Source organism: Berghia stephanieae, chromosome 2, assembly GCF_034508935.2.
Source record: "Berghia stephanieae isolate SIO BIC M18660-M18661 chromosome 2, UCSD_Bste_1.3, whole genome shotgun sequence".
In the NCBI taxonomy this organism is placed as follows: domain Eukaryota; kingdom Metazoa; phylum Mollusca; class Gastropoda; order Nudibranchia; family Aeolidiidae; genus Berghia; species Berghia stephanieae.
The window spans coordinates 84,043,252-84,063,138 of NC_088361.1; the positions used below are offsets into that span (position 1 = coordinate 84,043,252).

Sequence of the window (19,887 nt, forward strand, 5' to 3'; positions counted from 1 at the left end):
ATCAATCTGAAACCAGAAGATGAATTACACAAGGTATCCAGTCCTCCGGAAGAGTGGTTTTACACTTCCATTGAGATCGGAACCCGTTTTTTGATATCACACCTGTGTTTCCTCTAATGATGATGTAGTTGTGGTGTCAAGATTTTAGGATGCACTGGAAAAGGAAGGAGAGGGGGAGTTTGTCCCTGTGCTAAACGAATATCCACCTATCGTATGGTAGTGATAATATGTGGTTGAAATATATATTGGTGGTGGAGGCAGTAATGAGAAGTACAGAAGACGACCAGCATTTATTTAGACTAGAAAATAAGATCCCATCAATCTGAAACCAGAAGATGAATTACACAAGGTATCCAGTCCTCCGGAAGAGTGGTTTTACACTTCCATTGAGATCGGAACCCGTTTTTTGATATCACACCTGTGTTTCCTCTAATGATGATGTAGTTGTGGTGATGATGAAGAGAGCAAATGTTGGAGACGGGAATAGATGCTGTGTGATTGGCTAAGAAGCTCACAACATTGCTATCCGGAAATATAACGGACCAACACACAAAACTATGAGTAACCTTGAACGTTTATTGTCTTGCATTAAGTGGCTTTTATCTCAACTTGTGTCTTAGACAGTGGGTAAACTTTAAGAATAATGATTGTTACTATTTCATCTCACGTCATAGAATCTAGGATCAACCCCTGCTTATTGACCCCCATCATACGGTATGACTTTTAGAACTTGATTCAAGAACTGTAACTCATAACAAACAGATTATCTCGTCTTACCAATGCTTTGATTCTAATTTATCCAGATCAAAATCTCTGGTCTTAGTTACAACACTCTAGTTTCCAAGACAAAGTCAATTAATTCAATCCTAACGTCAATTGCCCAAAATATAGTAAACTAAAAGCTTGTCTGTCGCTCCCGTTTGTCGAAAATCTGTGGTACTGGTCAATGATAAATGAAGACGTGTATAAACCAGGATGTTTGAGAGATGTGTAAGTCTCCATGCCCTCGAAACTGTGTCATATTATTATCGTTATTATTATGTCTCCAAACCATAACAATCTATATTCGCGGAACCCAATTCATAACATTCCCAAACGATTTTGTATCCAAGTCGTTCTGCCCTCCAAACTATACGAGATATTATCGTATCCAAACTGCAACCATCGATATTCTGGGAAGTCTTTTCACAACATAATATGTCACCTATAACTTCCAAACAGTATTATATCTGAATTAACTAAATAGCAAAATGGATTTAACAGTAAAACGATTGGTCATTACATGTGAAATTATAGATTTTGTCAGTTTAACAAATTTAGATCATTCTCTTTAATAAAACACAAAAACTCAACACAAGTTTAATAGATTTTGTGCATAAAATCAATTTTGAACATTTTCAATCAGCCAGACATGACACCGTTTAGAGGAAATAAGTAACAAATTTTCATGACTTTCAAACCGGATGTTTTTCTTAAGGCCCCCACAGACGCCGACATCCGCTGATAGCGGGACGGATGACCTATCGCTGTGACCCGATCCCTGCGTTTATCGCAGATGATTTTTGCCCACATACGCGATCGGGGGCGTGGCAGTATAAAAAAGTGGACAATTTTTTTCGGATTTTCGCTGTTTTCACGTCGGATTCGTGATCAGCGTCAAATTTACAATATGTTTGATACTAAGAACTGTGTGTTTACTCCAAAAATTGGTGAAATTAGAAATAAATTTTAATTAATAGTGAGGCTACGATCCCAGTTACTGTCTGTTATTCTATCTTTCGTCTTGCGCACAATAGTGATTACTTCTCACTAAATTATATCAATTAGACTGTTGAAGGAACGAAATTGACATTATTCCACTCTTTGTTATTGTATTAAGGCAGTCATTTTGGTAATTAGTTCTCACTAAATTATATCAATCAGACTTTTAACGTTCAAGGTTACTCGTAGTTTTGTGTGACGGTACGTTATTTCCGACTGGTGGATGTTGTGAGCATTTTACCTAAACTCATAGCATCAATAACCGTCCAAAATATTCGCATCATATGTAGCAATAGCTATAATAATCTAACATGTCGAGAGAGAGAGAGAGAGAGGAGAGAGAGAGAGAGAGAGAGAGAGAGAGAGAGAAGAGAGAGAGGAGAGAGAGAGAGAGGAGAGGGAGAGAGAGAGAGAGGGAGAGAAAGAAAGAGAAAGAGAGAAAAATTTACTTGCGCTATATATACCGCTATATTCAATAAAGGTGCTCAAAGCACTTTATAAGGGTCTTTGGCCAACATAAAAACATGTTAGACGAGACATGACTGTTAAGCGATATTGCAATTGTTTCCCGACAGAGACGACGCTGTAAACAACGAGGAACTCATTTTAATAGTGAACAAGGTGGGAGAATGCGAGTAAAGAGCCTTTTCCAAGGACTCAATTATGCGCCACTCAGAGCGGGACTCGAATCCAGTACCGTCCGATCCAAAGGCGAGTGTCATTTCACAAGATCACATGCATAGCCGCACAAAAAAGTGATGAGAGAATAGATTCATATGTATTGAAGGAGGAGAGAGCGGATGGAGTGAGTAAAGTTCTTGGATATTTATAAAAGGAACCAAATTGACGTCACTCATCTCATTGTTATTGTTTTTAGACACCCATTTTTATGATTAGTTCTCATTAAAATATATCAGACTATAACGTTCAAGGTTCCATGTAGATCTTTGGGCTGGAGTGATATTTCTGGCTGGCGGACTTTGTGAGTATTTTAATTTAACACAGAGCATCAATAGAAGGAATGAATTTGACGTTAGTCAACCCGTTGTTATTGCTTTTAGACAGCATTTTATAATTAACTTATCACTAAGTTATATCAATCAGACAATGAACGTTCGCGTTTGCAGTTTTGTGTGTTAATATGTTATACCCCGATGGAGATGTCGTGAGTATTTTTCCAATACGCATAACATCCATACATTTACAATCCGATTTAAGTTTAAAAGCAACGTAGACCACGGACATTTTTCCATTTTGTGGACAATAAAGATTTGTTATTTATCGTCATTATTATTATTATTATTATTATTATATTATTATTATTATTATTATTATTATTATTATTATTATTTATTATTATTATTATTATTATTATTATATTATTATTATTATTATTATTATTTATAAAACAAATCGACAGTGTTCCCTTGGCAGGTTAAACGGGTACTCCTCGGGACTACTCGCATTCGCACCCCCCCCCCCCCACCCAACCACCACCGCCACCCCACACACGCACACAGCTCTTTTTTTTTTTAGGGGGGGGGGGGGAGTTGGGGGGGAGGGGGCGTTGTTTGTAGATTATAATTCAGGGTTACAATGCCCACCCCTGTCATCACGTAGTCAAGGCTTTTTGGCATCTGCCAATCCCAAATGTCTGTGTCAAGGTCGACCGTCATGTCGCGACAACGGGTGAGGAGGAAAAAAAAAAAAAAAAAAAAAAGAACTGGCATATTATTATATCATTACATTGAAAATCATGAAAACTATTTTTTATTTTGTATGAACGAAACTTTTGCCATCTACCTCTTCCTGGCGCAACATTTATAAAAATATTATTTAAAAAAATAATAACACAGCATTTATTTGGCGCAATATCCACGTGCTCAAATCGCTTTACAAGGGGTCCCAAGGCAACAGCAATATTAAACTTGAAAGACAAGACATGACGCCTGTCAGGCGATGGGACATTTTTTCCCCAACAAAGACAACGAACGGTCATGTACTCATTTCACACCTGAGTACGGTGAGAGAATGTGAGTTAAGAGCATTTTCAAGGACTCAACTCTGCACCACTCAGAGCGGGTCTCGAAACCTGAACCTTCCGATCCGAAAGCGAGAGTCATACCACTTGATCCATCACAAAACAGGGAGGGGCCCTGTTCTGTCGGCCAAAAAGCCTCAATATTAATTAAAATTTATTTCTAATTTCATCAATTTTTGGAGTAAAAACATAGTTCTTGGTATCAAACCTATTGTAAATTCGACGCTGATCATGAATCTGACGTCAAAACAGCGAAAATCCGAAAAAAATTGTCCAATTTTTTATACTGCCACGCCCCCGATCGCCGATCGCCTCGAAAAATATTAAGCAAAGCGGGCTTTGCGAGCGATGGACCGTACCTAGGTTTATCGGCCAGGTATTTGGCCACACACATTGCGTTTTCACCCCGGTTTGCCTGATCGTGGTTCGGACGCCTATCAAAACCGTGCGTGTATGGAGCCTTTTACGCTTGAACGATTGTCTTTGTGTTCCCCATCTCTTATGTAAAGGTTCAAAATCTACACTCCTCACGGATCCTTTTATAATAATTCTGTTCATTCCAAATAGACGAGTGTGGGAAATTTTCGAGACATGCCTATACCAGTATTAGAGTAATTGACAATAATGTCATAAAATAATAAATCTGCTCTTTCTTGGGTCGTCACGGTTGTGATTATGAATTTAGAACTGAAACCAGCAACAAGCTGGCGTGGGCTGAATGAGCGAACAAAAACAAACAAAACAAAAGAAACGAAAAACTATTAAAAAAAAAAACATAACAAAAAAAAACAAACTAATACATAAATAGAATGGACAACATAAAATAACAAGAATCTTATGGCGGCATAAAACAACGAGAGTCATTCCGTTGCCCCACACGTTAAACTTAAATCAAATTTGTCTAAGTGTAACAAACAGTCATGGGATAAGTTGGCCTGGGATTTTTTATATAATTTTATTACTAATGAAATAATCCAGTAGTGACGAATAAGTTCGAAAAGATCTTTGTCAGCACTATGTTCGACAGTACTGATCAATTGCCAGTGGTACCTCTTATTTAGTACTCAGGCGCTGGCACATATTAGTCAGTACTGACCAATAGCCCTAGCCTAGAGAGAAAAATACTAAAGATTTCAACAAAGGAAGCTCTTTCTTTCATTTCATTTCACAATTTTCAATAATAATAATAATAATCATAATAATAATAATAATAATAATAATCATAATAATAATAATAATAATAATAATAATAATATAATAATAATAATAATAATAAAAATAATAATAATAATAATAATAATAATAATAATAATAATATTAATAATAATAATAATAATAATAATAATAATAATAATAATAATAATAATAATAATAATAATTTTTATTAGGCCCACTGTAGCATAATTTAGACCACACAACGGATGGCTGATTAAAAAAAAAAAACAACATACAAACCATTTAGTTAGCAAATTCATGACACTATGGCTGAGATATAACGTAGTCATTCAAGCTATCAATTTAGTTCACCTAGATATTGAAAAACGGTACTAGAAAATAAATCACTTTTCATATAAGAAGTTACAAACAAATATGTGGGAAGGATTTATATATGACGAATGATACTTGTTTGCACTGCTGTTGACATGCCTTTCAATCTTGTATGCAAATATCATGCATTGTTACCTTATTATGTCCATCTTCTATATGTTTGGATGTATGAGTGTATGTGTGTGTGTATGTGCTTTGCATGTCAAGGTTAAAGATATATGTTTGTACATCACACATACATGAGTGCATTTAAGTTGTTATACTATCTTTACCACGTGTATCATTATTGTAATCTTTCAATCAATTTAATATTAAGGGTATTCAAAGGATTTTATCCTATGTCTCCCTACACCATATGTTATATGTTATGTTAAGGTAGGGTACACACAATAAGAAAAGATAAGCAAGACACGAAAGTAAGGCAAGTATTGTAAGAAACATTAAATTGAATATTAACACTTTCATTTATCCAGTATTGTTTCATCATTTCATATTTGGCGATTCATTCTTGCTAGTACTACAATCAGAAAATTAATGATAAATCTACTGTCAATTCATTTTTATTACATAGGATAAGTATAAGACTCATCTTCAGTTAGTACTTAATTGGCTGTTTCTTGATTAGAGTTGATGAAAAAGTAGGTAACTGAAACTGGCGCTCATCATATTGGACAGCAAACAGGAAACAAAATTAACTTAGTCAATTATTGTAGATGCCATCTACCAGTAAGTTGTGGATCGTATTGACACGACTATATCACTAAATAAATAGATGCATGATGTCACAACAAAAACAACAACATGTTTTAATCCCATACATTTAATGAGAAAATATTATTTTAACTGAATTTTCCATAGTAAAATCATGGGGGTCAAATGGCCCCCAAATAAGAAAATAGGACTTTCTAGTATTTTTCTTTTTGCAAGTCAGGGGGGTCAAATGGACCCCAAATCAGGAAATAGGACTTTCTATTTTAGTATGAAAATAGGGTTTAAAAGAAAAGAAATGCTCTATGTACATTTGTTATGTTAAAGAGATAGAGAAAATCAATCATTTAGGCCATCATTTTATTTAAAAAATTATCCCAGTATTTTTGCAGAGTGTTTTTATTAGCCGGGACATTCTATTATGCGGCTATGTGGTCTTGTGGTATGACACTCACTTTCGGATCGGAAGGTCCTGGGTTCGAGCCTCGCTGGGCGCGTAGTTAAGTCCTTGGAAAAGACTCTTTACTAACATTCTCTTACCGTACTCAGGTGTAAAATGAGTTCCTGACCGTTAACAGCATTGTCTCTGTCCGAAAAAATTGTAATATCGCCTAACAGGCGTCATGTTTCGTTCTACATGTTACGTGTTGCTGTTGGCATAGCTGCCAAACAGTACGATAAAATCGTACTTAGTACGATTTGTACGATTTGGCCAATCCAGAAAAAGAAAAAAAAGAAGAAAATCTGAGCTAGTGCCACTTTCAGTTCAATTAGATTTTTTGTCAAGAAATTCAAGGTGCTACTTCTGGTGGAAGAGGGTGAAAGTTTCAATGCAGCCATTGACTCACTGGAGTCTGAATTTAATGCTTATGCTGTAGAGGACTTTCCTTCAGACTTCCTGGTGCAGTCCTCAGATGAGCAGTCGTTTACAATGGCAAAGATTGTAGACTCTTTTGGGAAAAAGAAGTTTAAAAAGCTGTCATATTTCATGCTTGGCCTTCTCACAATCCCACACAGCAATTGTGAGTGTGAGAGAATTTTCAGTCAAGTTAGGAAAAATAAAACTGACTTCAGGGGCAGCCTGAGCACAGACATGCTTTCAGGACTTCTCATTGTCAAGTCTAATAGCACTCCATGCTATGACAGTGAGTTCAGCTCAGAGTTCCTGAAGAGGGCAAAGACAGCCACAAAGGAGGCTGTTAAGCCCAAGCCTCAGTAATCTGCTTCTGTCACCACCTCCCCATCACTTGTAAGCTTCTCTTAGTATTACAGTTCTGACCATTCTAGTACTTTAGTACATTAATAAATATGCCATTTTTTAAAGACATGAATTGGGCGTCCGCGCCTCACCGCGTATAATAATACGTTTTTGCATTTTGAAAAGTTGGCAGCTATGTGTTGGTCAGGGACCCCTTGTAAAGCGCTTTGAGCCCATTTAGTGGACATTGCGCTATATAAAAGCTCAATATATATAATATATATATTATTCTTTTTTTCTTTTTTTTTTTCAGGGAATGGGACAAAGGAAATGAATACGAGTGCCAGAACAAAAGGAAGGTTGGAAACTACCATATTTGCTTTGATCCACCATTCACGGTTAAACCTCCATGTCTAGTTTATTCATTTGGGTAAGCAAGAGATGATAATAATAATGATGATGATGTTGATGACGGATTATTTGTATTCTTATTGTTACTGTGCTACTGTAAGTATTACTACTAGTACCACCACTGCTACTACTACTACTACTACTACTACTACTACTACTACTACTACTACTACTACTACTACTACTACTTCTACTTCTACTTCTACTGCTGCTACTACTACTACTACTACTACTACTACTACTACTACTACTACTACTACTACTACTACTATACTCTACTACTACTACTACTACTTACTACTACACTACTACCACTACTACTACCACTACTACTACTACTACTACTACTACTACTACTACTACTACTACTACTACTACTACTACTACTAATACTACTACTACTAATTCTACTACTATTACTACTTACTATTACTACTACAATATTATTATTATTATTATTATTATTATTATTATTATTATTATTATTATTATTATTATTATTATTATTATTATTATTATTATTATTATTATTATTATTATTACTGTATTATTATTATTATTATTATTGTAAATAAACTTCACATATTTTTTTTCATTTTCATTTGCATCTTAATGAATGTGGCGATCCTCCTACAGTTGGTAGGGAGATGGTTGACCGTTAAAATTTTTGAAGTGGCGGAGTGTAAAAGTTATAAAATTACCCGACATGCATTATATTATGAATCTCACTGTCATTCACAGAATTGATCATGACTTCAGGTTTGACGATGCAATGGGAAAGCTTGGATGTGACGTTTATTCTTTTGATCCAAGGTAAATACAATAAAGGATTCCTTTAATGTTCAAATCTTTTATTTGAATCGGTCTTTTTCACACTCATTTTGAAACAAAAGCCTGCCTTAACGGAAATCTTTACAGGGTGACTGAGTGATAAATTAGTTTTTATTGTTGCCTCCTCTATTTTTTATGCATAAATGCATTCACAAATATTTATGGCATGTGATTTTTAAAAAAAATAATTTTTCATTTATTTCTAGAAGTTTGCATTTTATATGATTCTGTGCTACACCTTGTGCCGTTTACTGAACAATTGATTAAATTGAATTGGAGGAGGAGGAGGAGGATGATGAGGAAGAGGAGGAGGAGGAAGTGATGAGGAGGAAGTAGAAGAAGAAGAAGACAAAGAATAAGAAGAAAAAGAAAAGTAGTTAGTAGGAGAGGAGGGGCGAATTTTAAAAATATCCAATTACCATATGCTATGTAAATGTATAGATTTCTTATTTTCCTACTATGATTTGATTTTTCCCCCACAATTTTCTACTTTATATCTCTTAACTCTCACAGCATGGGGATTGAAAGCCATCAGAGATCTAAGAAAGTAAATTTTCTCAATATGGGTTTGTCCATAGAAGACAAGGATGATTTTAAACCTATTATTGATGGCTATACAATCGGGTCAAAGAAAACTTGGAAAATTCGAAAGCTGTCTTCTATACGAGAAATGCTTGGTCACAAAAATGTAAGCGATTTTATTATCATATATCATAATCATTAAGGGTTACATAGGTCAAAAGACATTTAAATACCGTTATGTTTTTTAATAGTTAATATAAACAACAGAAAAATCAATTGATGCATGGATATTATAAGTACACAACAAACTAAAGGTGAAGTTTTTCACTTCAGACTTGTAAATTGTTATCATTTTAAAAAGCGAGAAAACAAACCTCACTCATTGCATACACAAGAAATGAAGTGAGAAGGAAAGTGCCAGAAGACAACAGAGAATATAAACTTTGCGGCGGCGATGGGGACTCAAACCCGCGACCTTACTGGTACGAAAACTCCACCTGGCCGGGGAGATCGTGACTCTACCGTATGAGCTATCCACGACCCCTCATTGCATATACATACTTAAAGGCATGGAGTTCTCCATCTATAGCATTTTATGCTTAGTACTTTATTTTTTTAAATTGGTGATGAAGGGAATAGCGCTTAGCTTTCTATATTTTGTGATGCATTGCCTCACAATGGTATTATGTTGATTCGAATCGGACCTTGAAAAGGGAATCGATAATGAAAATGATATGAAACTCCAACCTTGGGTCTTTTACAGTGTAAGGTATTGGATTTGATCTCAACCATATTGCATAGGGAAAAAAAATAATCTTGAGATTTTACATAGCGCAATATCCACTAACGTGCTCAAAGCCCGTATCAAAGGGTCCCTGACCAACAGCAACATGTAACAAGTAGAACGAGACATGATGCCTGTTAGGCAATATTTCCAGAGACAAGGCTGTTAACAGACAGGTACTCATTTTACTCCTGAGTACAGTAAGCGAATGAGTAAAGAGCCTTTTCACTGAGTGAGGATCGAACCCAGGACCTTCCGAGCCAAAAGCTCGACCGCATAGCCCCAAATTTTATATTTATGTCTATAAATACATTTTCCAGCTCCTATTTCATCGCATCCCGACATAATATGGCTTTGAGATGGTGGGTCGCATATTATTATCCATATGAAGGGTCCTGTATCTTTGGTTTTTTAAAACCTCTTCCACTCCCCCTCTTTATCTCTGTACGACCTAACTGCCCCCTTAAAGTATACAGCAGCTGTGGTAAATTATCACATATACCAGGACATGAAAATTTTCATTGCAATATGATCCATCTTTGCTGTTCTGTTGCCCGTAAAGTGTGCACACGTGTGCACACACCTATAATGTATCAGTTCATTGTTATGTTACACAAGTAGCGCCAATGTGGTCTTGTGATATGACATTTGCCTTTGGACTGAAAGGTCCAGGGTTTGAGTCCTTCTCTGTGTGGCACATGGTTAAGTCCTTAGAAAAGGCTCTTTACTCACATTCTATCACTGTACTTAGGTGTAAAATCAGTACCTGGTCATTATCATCGTTGTCTCTGTCTGGAAAAATCAATTGTAACATCCCCTAGCAGATGCTGTGTCTCTCGAGTTCATATGAATGGAAAATTGTACAAATTTGATCGATTTTCAATCGTGGTGAACTCGAGAGGGCTAAAACAATCCTACTCCGTTGTTCAAGTGTGGACTTTAATTGTTTGTATGTCTATCACATGAGTCAAAATGATGGAATAGTAAGTAGTCATTCAGAGCCATTAGGCCCATAGAGCCGGATTTATCCCATAGCATGAAACATAATAGCAATTGCTTGCTATCTTTTAGATAGGATGCCAGTCTATCGCAAAGTACTTCCTCCAGATCTAAGAGACCCCGCTACCCATTCATTGTAGGGTAGTCAGGGGGATCAGAAAAAGTCGACTGCACCCTGGATCAATCTTGAGTGCAGTGATTGAGTTGCTAGGTCTGTAAGATCTGGCAGAAAGTACTTTGCAATGGATAGTAAGCACTTGCTAAAGTCCGTTTCACACCATTGAAATTGGGATAAACTCTGGCTCCATGGGCCTAATGGCTCTGCTCTAAACCCTCATGAAAGTATTTGAGTGGTTAATACCACTGGTTTGTTGCAATGATATTGACTTAGCATAATACCATGATTTTGAAAAAGATCAGAATTTGTTTTTTAAGTACCTGCATTCCTGGCATTGTTATTGTAAAAAGAAGGCATCTAGAATTGGTGATATGCAGAGTAAGCTCAGTAATAAATGTATGACATTATTTTTTATAATAGCTATGTGGTCTTGTGGTATGACACTAGCTTTTGGATTGGAAGGTCCTAGGTTCGAGCTTCGCTTGGTGCATAGATGAGTCCTTGGAAAAGGCTCTTTACTCACATTCTGTCACCATACTTAGGTGTAAAATGAGTACCTGGACATTCACAGCGTTGTATCTGTCCGAAAAATTTGTAATATCGCCTAACAGGCATCATGTTTTGTTCCTAGTGTTAAGTGTTGCTATTGGCCTGGGATCCTTTGTAAAGTGCTTTGATCATGTTTAGTGGAAATTGCGCTATTTAAAAGCTCAATTTTTTTAAATTTTTTTATTTTTGATGGAATGTTGTTTTGTATCTTAAAGTGCAAAAAATTCATATTTTTGGTTTCTAATTATTTTAATTATATAATTACATTTTAACATCTGCCTCATCTCAATCTATTATTGATTTAAAATGAAATAAAAAATAACTGAACAAACATTTGGATAGCACAGGTCTACGGATTAACCATGCCCCATACACCTCTCAAAATTTTATTTATTCCCCAATCAGGCAATATGGAACCCTATTTCTTTTTTATACAGTACCAGTCACATTTTAGGTGTCCTGCTTATACTAACACTCTTACAAGATCTGCCAATACCTATAGCCAGGTACTCATTCACACCTGAGTCAAACAAGACAGGGAGTTACTGTTATCGTATGACATTCTGGTTTTAGTTATGATTGTGCAATCAACATTTATTATAATCATTTTAAAGTTTTAGTGACATCATAACGTTTCTCTTGTGTGGCTATGTGTCCTAGTGTTATGACACCCGCTTTTTTAACAGAAGGATTTGGTTCGATTCCCTCTCTGAGCAGTACATAGTTGAGTTCCTGGAAAAGGCTCTTTACTCACATTCTATCACTGTACTCGGGTGTAAAATGAGTACCTGTCCATAAACAGCGTTGTTCTGTCGGAAAAAAAAAAAAAATAGTAATATCACCTAGCTGGTGTCATGTCTTGTCCTACATGTCAAGTGTTGCTGTTGGCTAGGGACCCCTTGTGAAGCACTTTGAGCGTGTTTAGTGGCTATTGGGCTATATATATATGCTCAATTTTTATGTTGTATTTTTTGTTTGTATTTCAGAGGCCTATTGATGTTTTGAAGATGGACATTGAGTCATATGAATGGGCAGTAATGAGGCAGGTGATTCAAGACGGGACTATCAATGCAGTGCGGCAGTTGACACTCGAGTGGCACATCTTTCCCAATCAGCCGATGGGAATTGAATTCCGCAATATGTTTGATACCTACATGCAACTCAAAGTAAAGGGATTCCAGCAATTCTATTCATCAGATTGGGACAGACATCATAACGTTCATTATTTTAAATCACAAAATGACAACTCTTTAGTTAACGTCCATTTTGATATTAAAAAAAAATAAGATTTGATGGCGTGTTGTGAGGCAATTTTGAAGAGTGTAGTGAAATTAACTGGTCTTGAGAGCATTTAGATTTGTTTTTACGATTTGTGAATGGTCTTCATTTGTAGTAGAGTCGCTAAAATGGATGATAAGGTTTGTTTACTGTAAGTTTGTATGAATGGTCGAGGAAAGATTGATTAGATCACAAAGATGTTTGCAATATCTGCAGCAGCATCATGAATGTTACTCATGGTCGTTACCATGCGTTCTTAATTATTATTTTTTTAAGTTGCCAAACACAGTCAGAAATGAGAAATAAGACACTATAAGTTTGTTTAAGAAGTTAAACAGTGCCAGCAATATTAAAAGTTTAATTTCAAAACTTAAGAAAAGGAAGATAATTCACAACTCGAAAAAAAAAAGAAGAAAAAAAAGTCCAATGGATTGAGATTTTAGTTTCTGCAGAATTCTAATATTCCTAATAATAGAAATGTTAACACAATTTGTTACAAGTAGATTTCAGCAGTATTGTAGCTCTGTTTTTTGCTTTAGGTCACTCAAAGTCAAATTATTTTATGAATATATAAACATGAATATCTATATAACACATTTCCAAGGATTAACCAAGCTTAATGCGCTTCACATTTTTTATTAATTCCCCAGAAGGCCATATGGAACATATTTCTATTTAATACAGTATCAACCCCCTGTTAGGTGTCCTATTTGTAACAGTACTCTCACAATATCCATCATTCACATCTGAGTTCATTGGGGTAATGTGTGTGTAAAGTGCCTTACCTGAGGACACATTATCTGGATCAAAAATTTGCATGGTTTCTGTCACCCTTCAGGTCACTAATTACGCTTAAAATTGCTTGAGTTTTGTGATAAGACGAGGGACAACAATATTTTTACAAATACAATATGCGCACGAAGTGAAGTCTTCTCTCACTGAAACCTTAGTTAAGATAAGAAGGGAAGGGAGCAGAAATCTGAATATGGTTAAAAGAAAATGGAAATACAAAATTATTATCCAAACGTGTTCTATTTTAGATTTGAATTGACAACATTTTTCTGTCCATTTTCCTGTCACCGTCCTCCTGACCAAAGAGACAAAAATAAAGTTAAAATTAAAGTCATTTTATCTAGCTGTACTTCAAGTATTGCATTTATCCCTATCCACAATATTTTATTATGCAGATAATTTCAGATTAATTCAATTTTGCCTTTACAGTATTAACTTGCCAATGGTTATAATTTGTGGTTTACACTTTTTACTTATGACAGAAACGTCTGTCATCAGATTATTCATAGTAGGAAAGTTGAACCAAAATTCAAATTATTCAATATATATATATATATATATATATATATATATATATATATATATATATATATATATATATATATATATATATATATATATATATATATATATATATATATATATATATATATATATATATATATATTAAATTTTAAATTATTTTTTTTTTTATGTATAACGTATTTAATGTTGGGTTTGATAATTGGTGGTAATCTGAGTGTAAGATGCATGTCACATTGTAAGTAATTATTGAATCTCAAAATGATATTGGAGTGTCAGCAGTTGTGTTCTAATTTGCCTACAGAGATCTACAAATACTGCAAATGGTGACGATGAGAAATATTTTTCATGGATGTGCTGTGTGTTATCCCGTGAAGATTTACATTTTATTTCAGTCCCATCTAAGTATGTTGATATACAATAATAAGAGTGTCAGAACAGAAAACTGTCTACCTATTCAACCTCACAATCAATGCAGACAATTTTCCACATTTAACACACCAACTTTTTGAACCTGTAAAATTTATTGGTTTTCAATGCATATTTATCATGGTGATGAATCAGGGTTTTTCGGTTTTATTTATTTATTTTTTAAAATTAATTTTTACTTCAATAATTAACATTTTCACAGTAACAGTTGTGTTCTCTTGCTATGTTTGCTAACGTAAAATGCAGATGTTAGAAGAAACAACACAGCAGTTAATATGTGACCCCCCCCCCCCCCCCAACCCAATAAAAAATTTAAAAAAAAAAAATTAAAAAATAAAAAAATAACAAAAAAAAAAAAACAAAAAAAAACAACCAAAAAACCCAGTTGTTAGAAAATTAACGATGTTTCGTATACTAATAACAATTTCAATTTTTAAAAGTATTGTCACAATTTACAGTAATTTACTGTAATTTTATCCATTGTTCAAATGTTCGCTCATGCATCCATGTTATGTTTATTAATTTATTTATTTCTTCCATCGCCATCTGTATCACGCATTTGAAATTCAGTTTCGAATGTCTGATGGTGTGTAAAAGTCTAAATGAAAAAGGTTTAGCATTCTTTTTGTTGTTATATCTACTATAATTGTAAATTACCCTCCTTGGTTCCTTAAAGAAATGGAGCTATGTTTGCGGGTTATGTAATTATGTTACACAATTATGGATTTTTGTAGTTCTGTTTAACAAAATCTGGTACTTTTGTTGTGTATTACGCACCTTTATTTTTATGTTCCTTTTTATTATAGCATCACTTTAGGCTCAAGGCAATCAAATGACCCTAAATAACCTTCCAATACAATGACATTTTGATTGACTTTAAGATCAACCTTTTATAGAGACAACTTACAGCTCCGCACTAGATTGATCTTGATATTGAAAAGTTTTCTATTACATAATCATTATGATTATAAAAACAATTTAAAGTACCAATTTTTTCTGTTCTATACGTCAGTCATGTTAATTTTTTATTGTTCTTAGAAAAGAAACTTTTGTAATGGACTGGATATTGAGCATCAGGCCTAGATCCTGTGTTTTTATTTATTTTATTTTTTCTTTTGACACTCAATAAAAAATTTTAAAAGTTAATATCCTCCACTCCCCACTCGCCCCCAAATCATTTATGAATAGCTTAAAATTACACTGTTTTACATTTTTATTTCATACATGAAATTATGTTCTATTAATGTTTTTACTATACGGATTTTGTTTTTTATTTTTGTGAAAATAAAGTTATTGATTTTTTAACGATGCTAATTAGTGCTCTCTGATTATGTAATAATGCTTTCTTCTATTAATTTTTAACAAGCAGCAATTCTGTCACATTAAATGTTAAAACGCTTAAGTGTTGTTTTATAGCTATATATAATGATATACTACTCTACTTTGATGGCCATATTGAAGATTATATCAGGATTATAATAATGATAATAGTAAAATGATATTGGTAATGGCAGTTCTTGTAGCAATGCAACCCAATCAACTTATATTGATTTTGATATTGCCTTATTTACATACCTCATGCTCCTCTATCAAAACACGGTTTAATATTTAGAACAAAATTGTTAGGACAATCTAAATATTTGAGAATGCAGTTCATTGCATGTGTGAAGCTGAATAATTAATGATAATAATAATAATACTTTATTATACTAAGAATACTAAACTGCTTGAGGTTGTGGACTGTTAAACGTAATGTACAACAATGAATATATAGCAGCTTCAAAAAAATTACAATAACATCCTAAACAGGAAACATTTTGGGTTCAAAACCCTACTTCAGCCAACAACAAAAACAGGTCAAAGGTGAATACACCACGTTTAATCCAGGGATATGGTAGAGAAGTCGGTAAATATGGTGGATAATAAATGTGTGGATAACTTGAGTAACGGGTGAAAGAAACAATTTAAAAAAAAAAACCCAACAAAATCCAAAATCACAACTTTTGCACGGATCGCTGTGCAGCCTTGATGACACACAATGGCAATCATGAAAGACAAAAGATGGGGTATGAGTTTGTTTATGGCTGTTTTTGAGTGAGTGCAAATTGACACAATCATCTGGAAATATGTGCATGTGACATATGAGAGGCAAACATATTTTTATAGCTGTGCCTAAAGGAAGCAATTTGACACTACGTTTAAAACTATCTTTTTTTTTTTTTTTTTGAAGTGGTGGATGAGGTCGAATTCATAATGTCCCTCTCACGGCAAGGCAGAGTTTTCGTATCAGTAAGGTCGTGGGTCCGAGACCCCATCACCACGAAATGTTTATTCTCTTTTGTCTTCTGGTACTTTTCTACTCACTTCATTTTCTGTTATCATCAACATAAGTGCCTGCCCCACTCACCTTTCTGAATTAAGAAGCAATGTTAGTTTGTGACATTTTTCAAGAAGGAAAACCAAGTTTAGGTTATTACATATTTCAAGTAGAAAAAGGTATTGGTTGGAATTGGGGGAAAAGTAAGGAAAAGATTTTGGCTAACAGTCGTACTTTTTCTTAATTCCAGCTTGTTGGATGCTAATTAAATTGTCTAAATTATAAAAAAGTGCGTTCTTTTTATATCAAGATTTTATTGGCCATATGTCATCCTTGTGTTGCGAATTCAAGTTGAAATGTTTTTGTTTATGTAGCACATGCATTCCAAGCAGAACCAATGACAGTATGTCCCAATATATAGTTGAATGTATGCACATTGTTTTGTGGGAAGTTTTTTGTCGTAAGTAATCCTAGAACAATAACTCATTGATTATCCAGCAAGTATGTGTAAATAGTTATTTTGTTGCTCGAAATAGTTTTAGTACCTATTAATTGCATGCAATGTTCATAATTTTATTGAAATACCAAAATGTAAAAATTGTTTTAGGCGTTAGTTAGAAATCAGACACAATAATTTTATTATTTATTTTTGAAAGTGATGAAAACGATTTTTCTTGCTTACAATATTTGTAAATATGTTTCATGCTTGATGTCTTTTGGTTGTTCTTGTTTTCCCAATTAGATTTAAATTGTTGGATCGAGGCTCATTTAATATGAGTTTCACTGTAATATGATACACTGTGTTGTTTGAAGCTATTCCATATTGTCTCTCTTTCAGCTGTTAGCCAATAGCTATTTTGCATTTAAAACTATTTCAGCAATAGATATTGAGATTCGTTTATTATTTTATTTTTGTTCTTAAGAGAGAAGAAAAAATGCATGAGCTTTGACAAAAAGTCGTTACATTTTGACTATGATGTGAAAATATAAGGTCTTTACTACTCTAATTAATAACCTGACATTTAATGATAAATTGCCCATAAATAGGTACACACTTTGATGGTAGGGACACAATTCTAGAATATTCCTAGAACTACATCAGGACTCAAATTGTTTAACCATATAATTTATGAAATATTGGCCGCAACCACTTGTATTGACTATCTCTGGTTTTACATGTCTATTCAAGTTTCCCTCAACTCCTAGTCTTTTGCAGGTCAGGTGCTCTCTTTTTAAAATCTAAAATAGATCATGTTTGTTGGGAGAAGGGAATTACAACTATTATTGAATCAAAACTCCAAAAAATGTATACTCTATAGAGTCACCAGATCCTACACAAATTTACTTTAAAAACTTACTTAAAATATATAAGTAAAACATTGATATGATTATAATGGATGTATACACGTTTTCCGGACTATGCATATCTATGAATTTATCGGTTGTGTCAATCATTTTGATAATTCTTTCAAAGTATAATTTTCATATGTTATTCTTATGATTTATTTGCTTAAAAATGCCAAATGTTGAAAGAGTAAATTATCAAAATTAATGTGTGTCCTTCACGATCATTTGAAATGATAATGTTGATGAATTGCTTAAGGAATGGACTAAAATTTAATTTATGAAAATCATCACTTTAGATGCCATCAATAATCTCGGACAGTAATAAGAATGACCTTAACATCACTCGTTTTAGAGAAATCATGCTCATGAAACAAGTTATCTATTTCTGACAGTAAAGTAGTCAACACTAATTGATTCCTCCTATGGTCAAAGTACCTCACGTCCAATCTAAATTAGAGTCAGCAATCCAATAACTGCTGGATGGTTAAGTGTGGATCAGTTACTTGCCAGTCAAACACTGCCAATGTAACCAATGAGCTCATATCCTTAACATGCGTTTAACTATTAACTGTCGCGTTATAACGGGTGACTGTATAAGACAAATGCTTTCTACTGTCACTGTAACTACATGTAGTTGTGAATGATAACGAGCACGGAGAACGCTATTGTCAGGACAAATAATTAATGCATGTAAACATGAACATGTTGAGTCCATTCTTGATTAAGAACAGGTACATTGTATTAACTCTTGAGCCCTCAAATAATGAGCTCTGACACATGTTTACCTTTGATATGTAACCAATATATGTTTGAGCCCATACTTAAATTAAGAACTTTTACAATATGTAACATTTGATTCACTCAAACAATGAGCTCTTACACATATTGTTTAGATACATTTACAATATATATGAGAAACTCTAATGTCCAACCTTTGATAAATCTGAGAAAAATATAGCTATTGCACATTTGAAAGATTGTTGTCATTAATCATTCCACATATTTCGAGTATGCTCATCTCTTCTTTTTTTTTCCCCAAGATCTATGAAGCTCTTAAGATCAACTACGAATAACAAATTGAATTAATTTATGTGCATTTGGTGTTTAAAATCAAAATCTACAATTAAACGGAAGAAAATAATGCCGGGCAGTTCTCCATTGTGATAACAGGAGCAGCTGGATTTGCTGTCATTGCACCTGGTGATTTGGAGTTACAGTGCCATCATAACAAAGCTTGCTGTGTACAACTTTGGTGATATTCACAATTCAGTTATTTAATGAATTTTTAAAAATATTTATCAAATATTAAAGAATAATTCGCCATGTGGAGAGTTAACATGTGAACGACAAGATGTTATTGAGATTGATCGTCTAAAAAATTATTTTGCCATATTTCATCCGAATATATATATATATATATATATATATATATATATATATATATATATATATATATATATATATATATATATATATATATATATATATATATATATATATATAAAAAGTTATTGTTTCTAATGAATCTTGTGCTAAACTGAATTACCTTTTGAAATGTAAAATACCTTTCTCTCTATAAACATTAAATGTATTTGTTGTCAGGGCTCGAATAAACACCAATGTGAACGTTGTGCCTTTAAATTAAATGATAGCTTCCAGTAATAAAATCTACATAGTTTTCCTATTCTAATTCTATTTATTAGTATCAGATAGATATCCCTTTGTTGTTGTC

At 33.7% G+C, this 19,887-nt stretch overlaps 1 protein-coding gene across 1 annotated transcript in view; it reads left to right on the forward strand.

The window, feature by feature from the left end:
• The window catches only part of LOC144965685 (putative methyltransferase-like protein 24), a 39,395-nt gene extending 26,226 nt beyond the window's left edge, over positions 1-13,169 (forward strand). Inside the window, exons 3-6 of the mRNA XM_078901277.1 lie at positions 7,570-7,686; positions 8,409-8,480; positions 9,012-9,186; positions 12,457-13,169. Of these exons, the coding sequence (XP_078757403.1) occupies positions 7,570-7,686; positions 8,409-8,480; positions 9,012-9,186; positions 12,457-12,756 (664 nt within the window). The 3' untranslated portion in view covers positions 12,757-13,169. The remainder of the gene's footprint in view (positions 1-7,569; positions 7,687-8,408; positions 8,481-9,011; positions 9,187-12,456) is intronic.
• Positions 13,170-19,887: the final 6,718 nt, after the last annotated feature.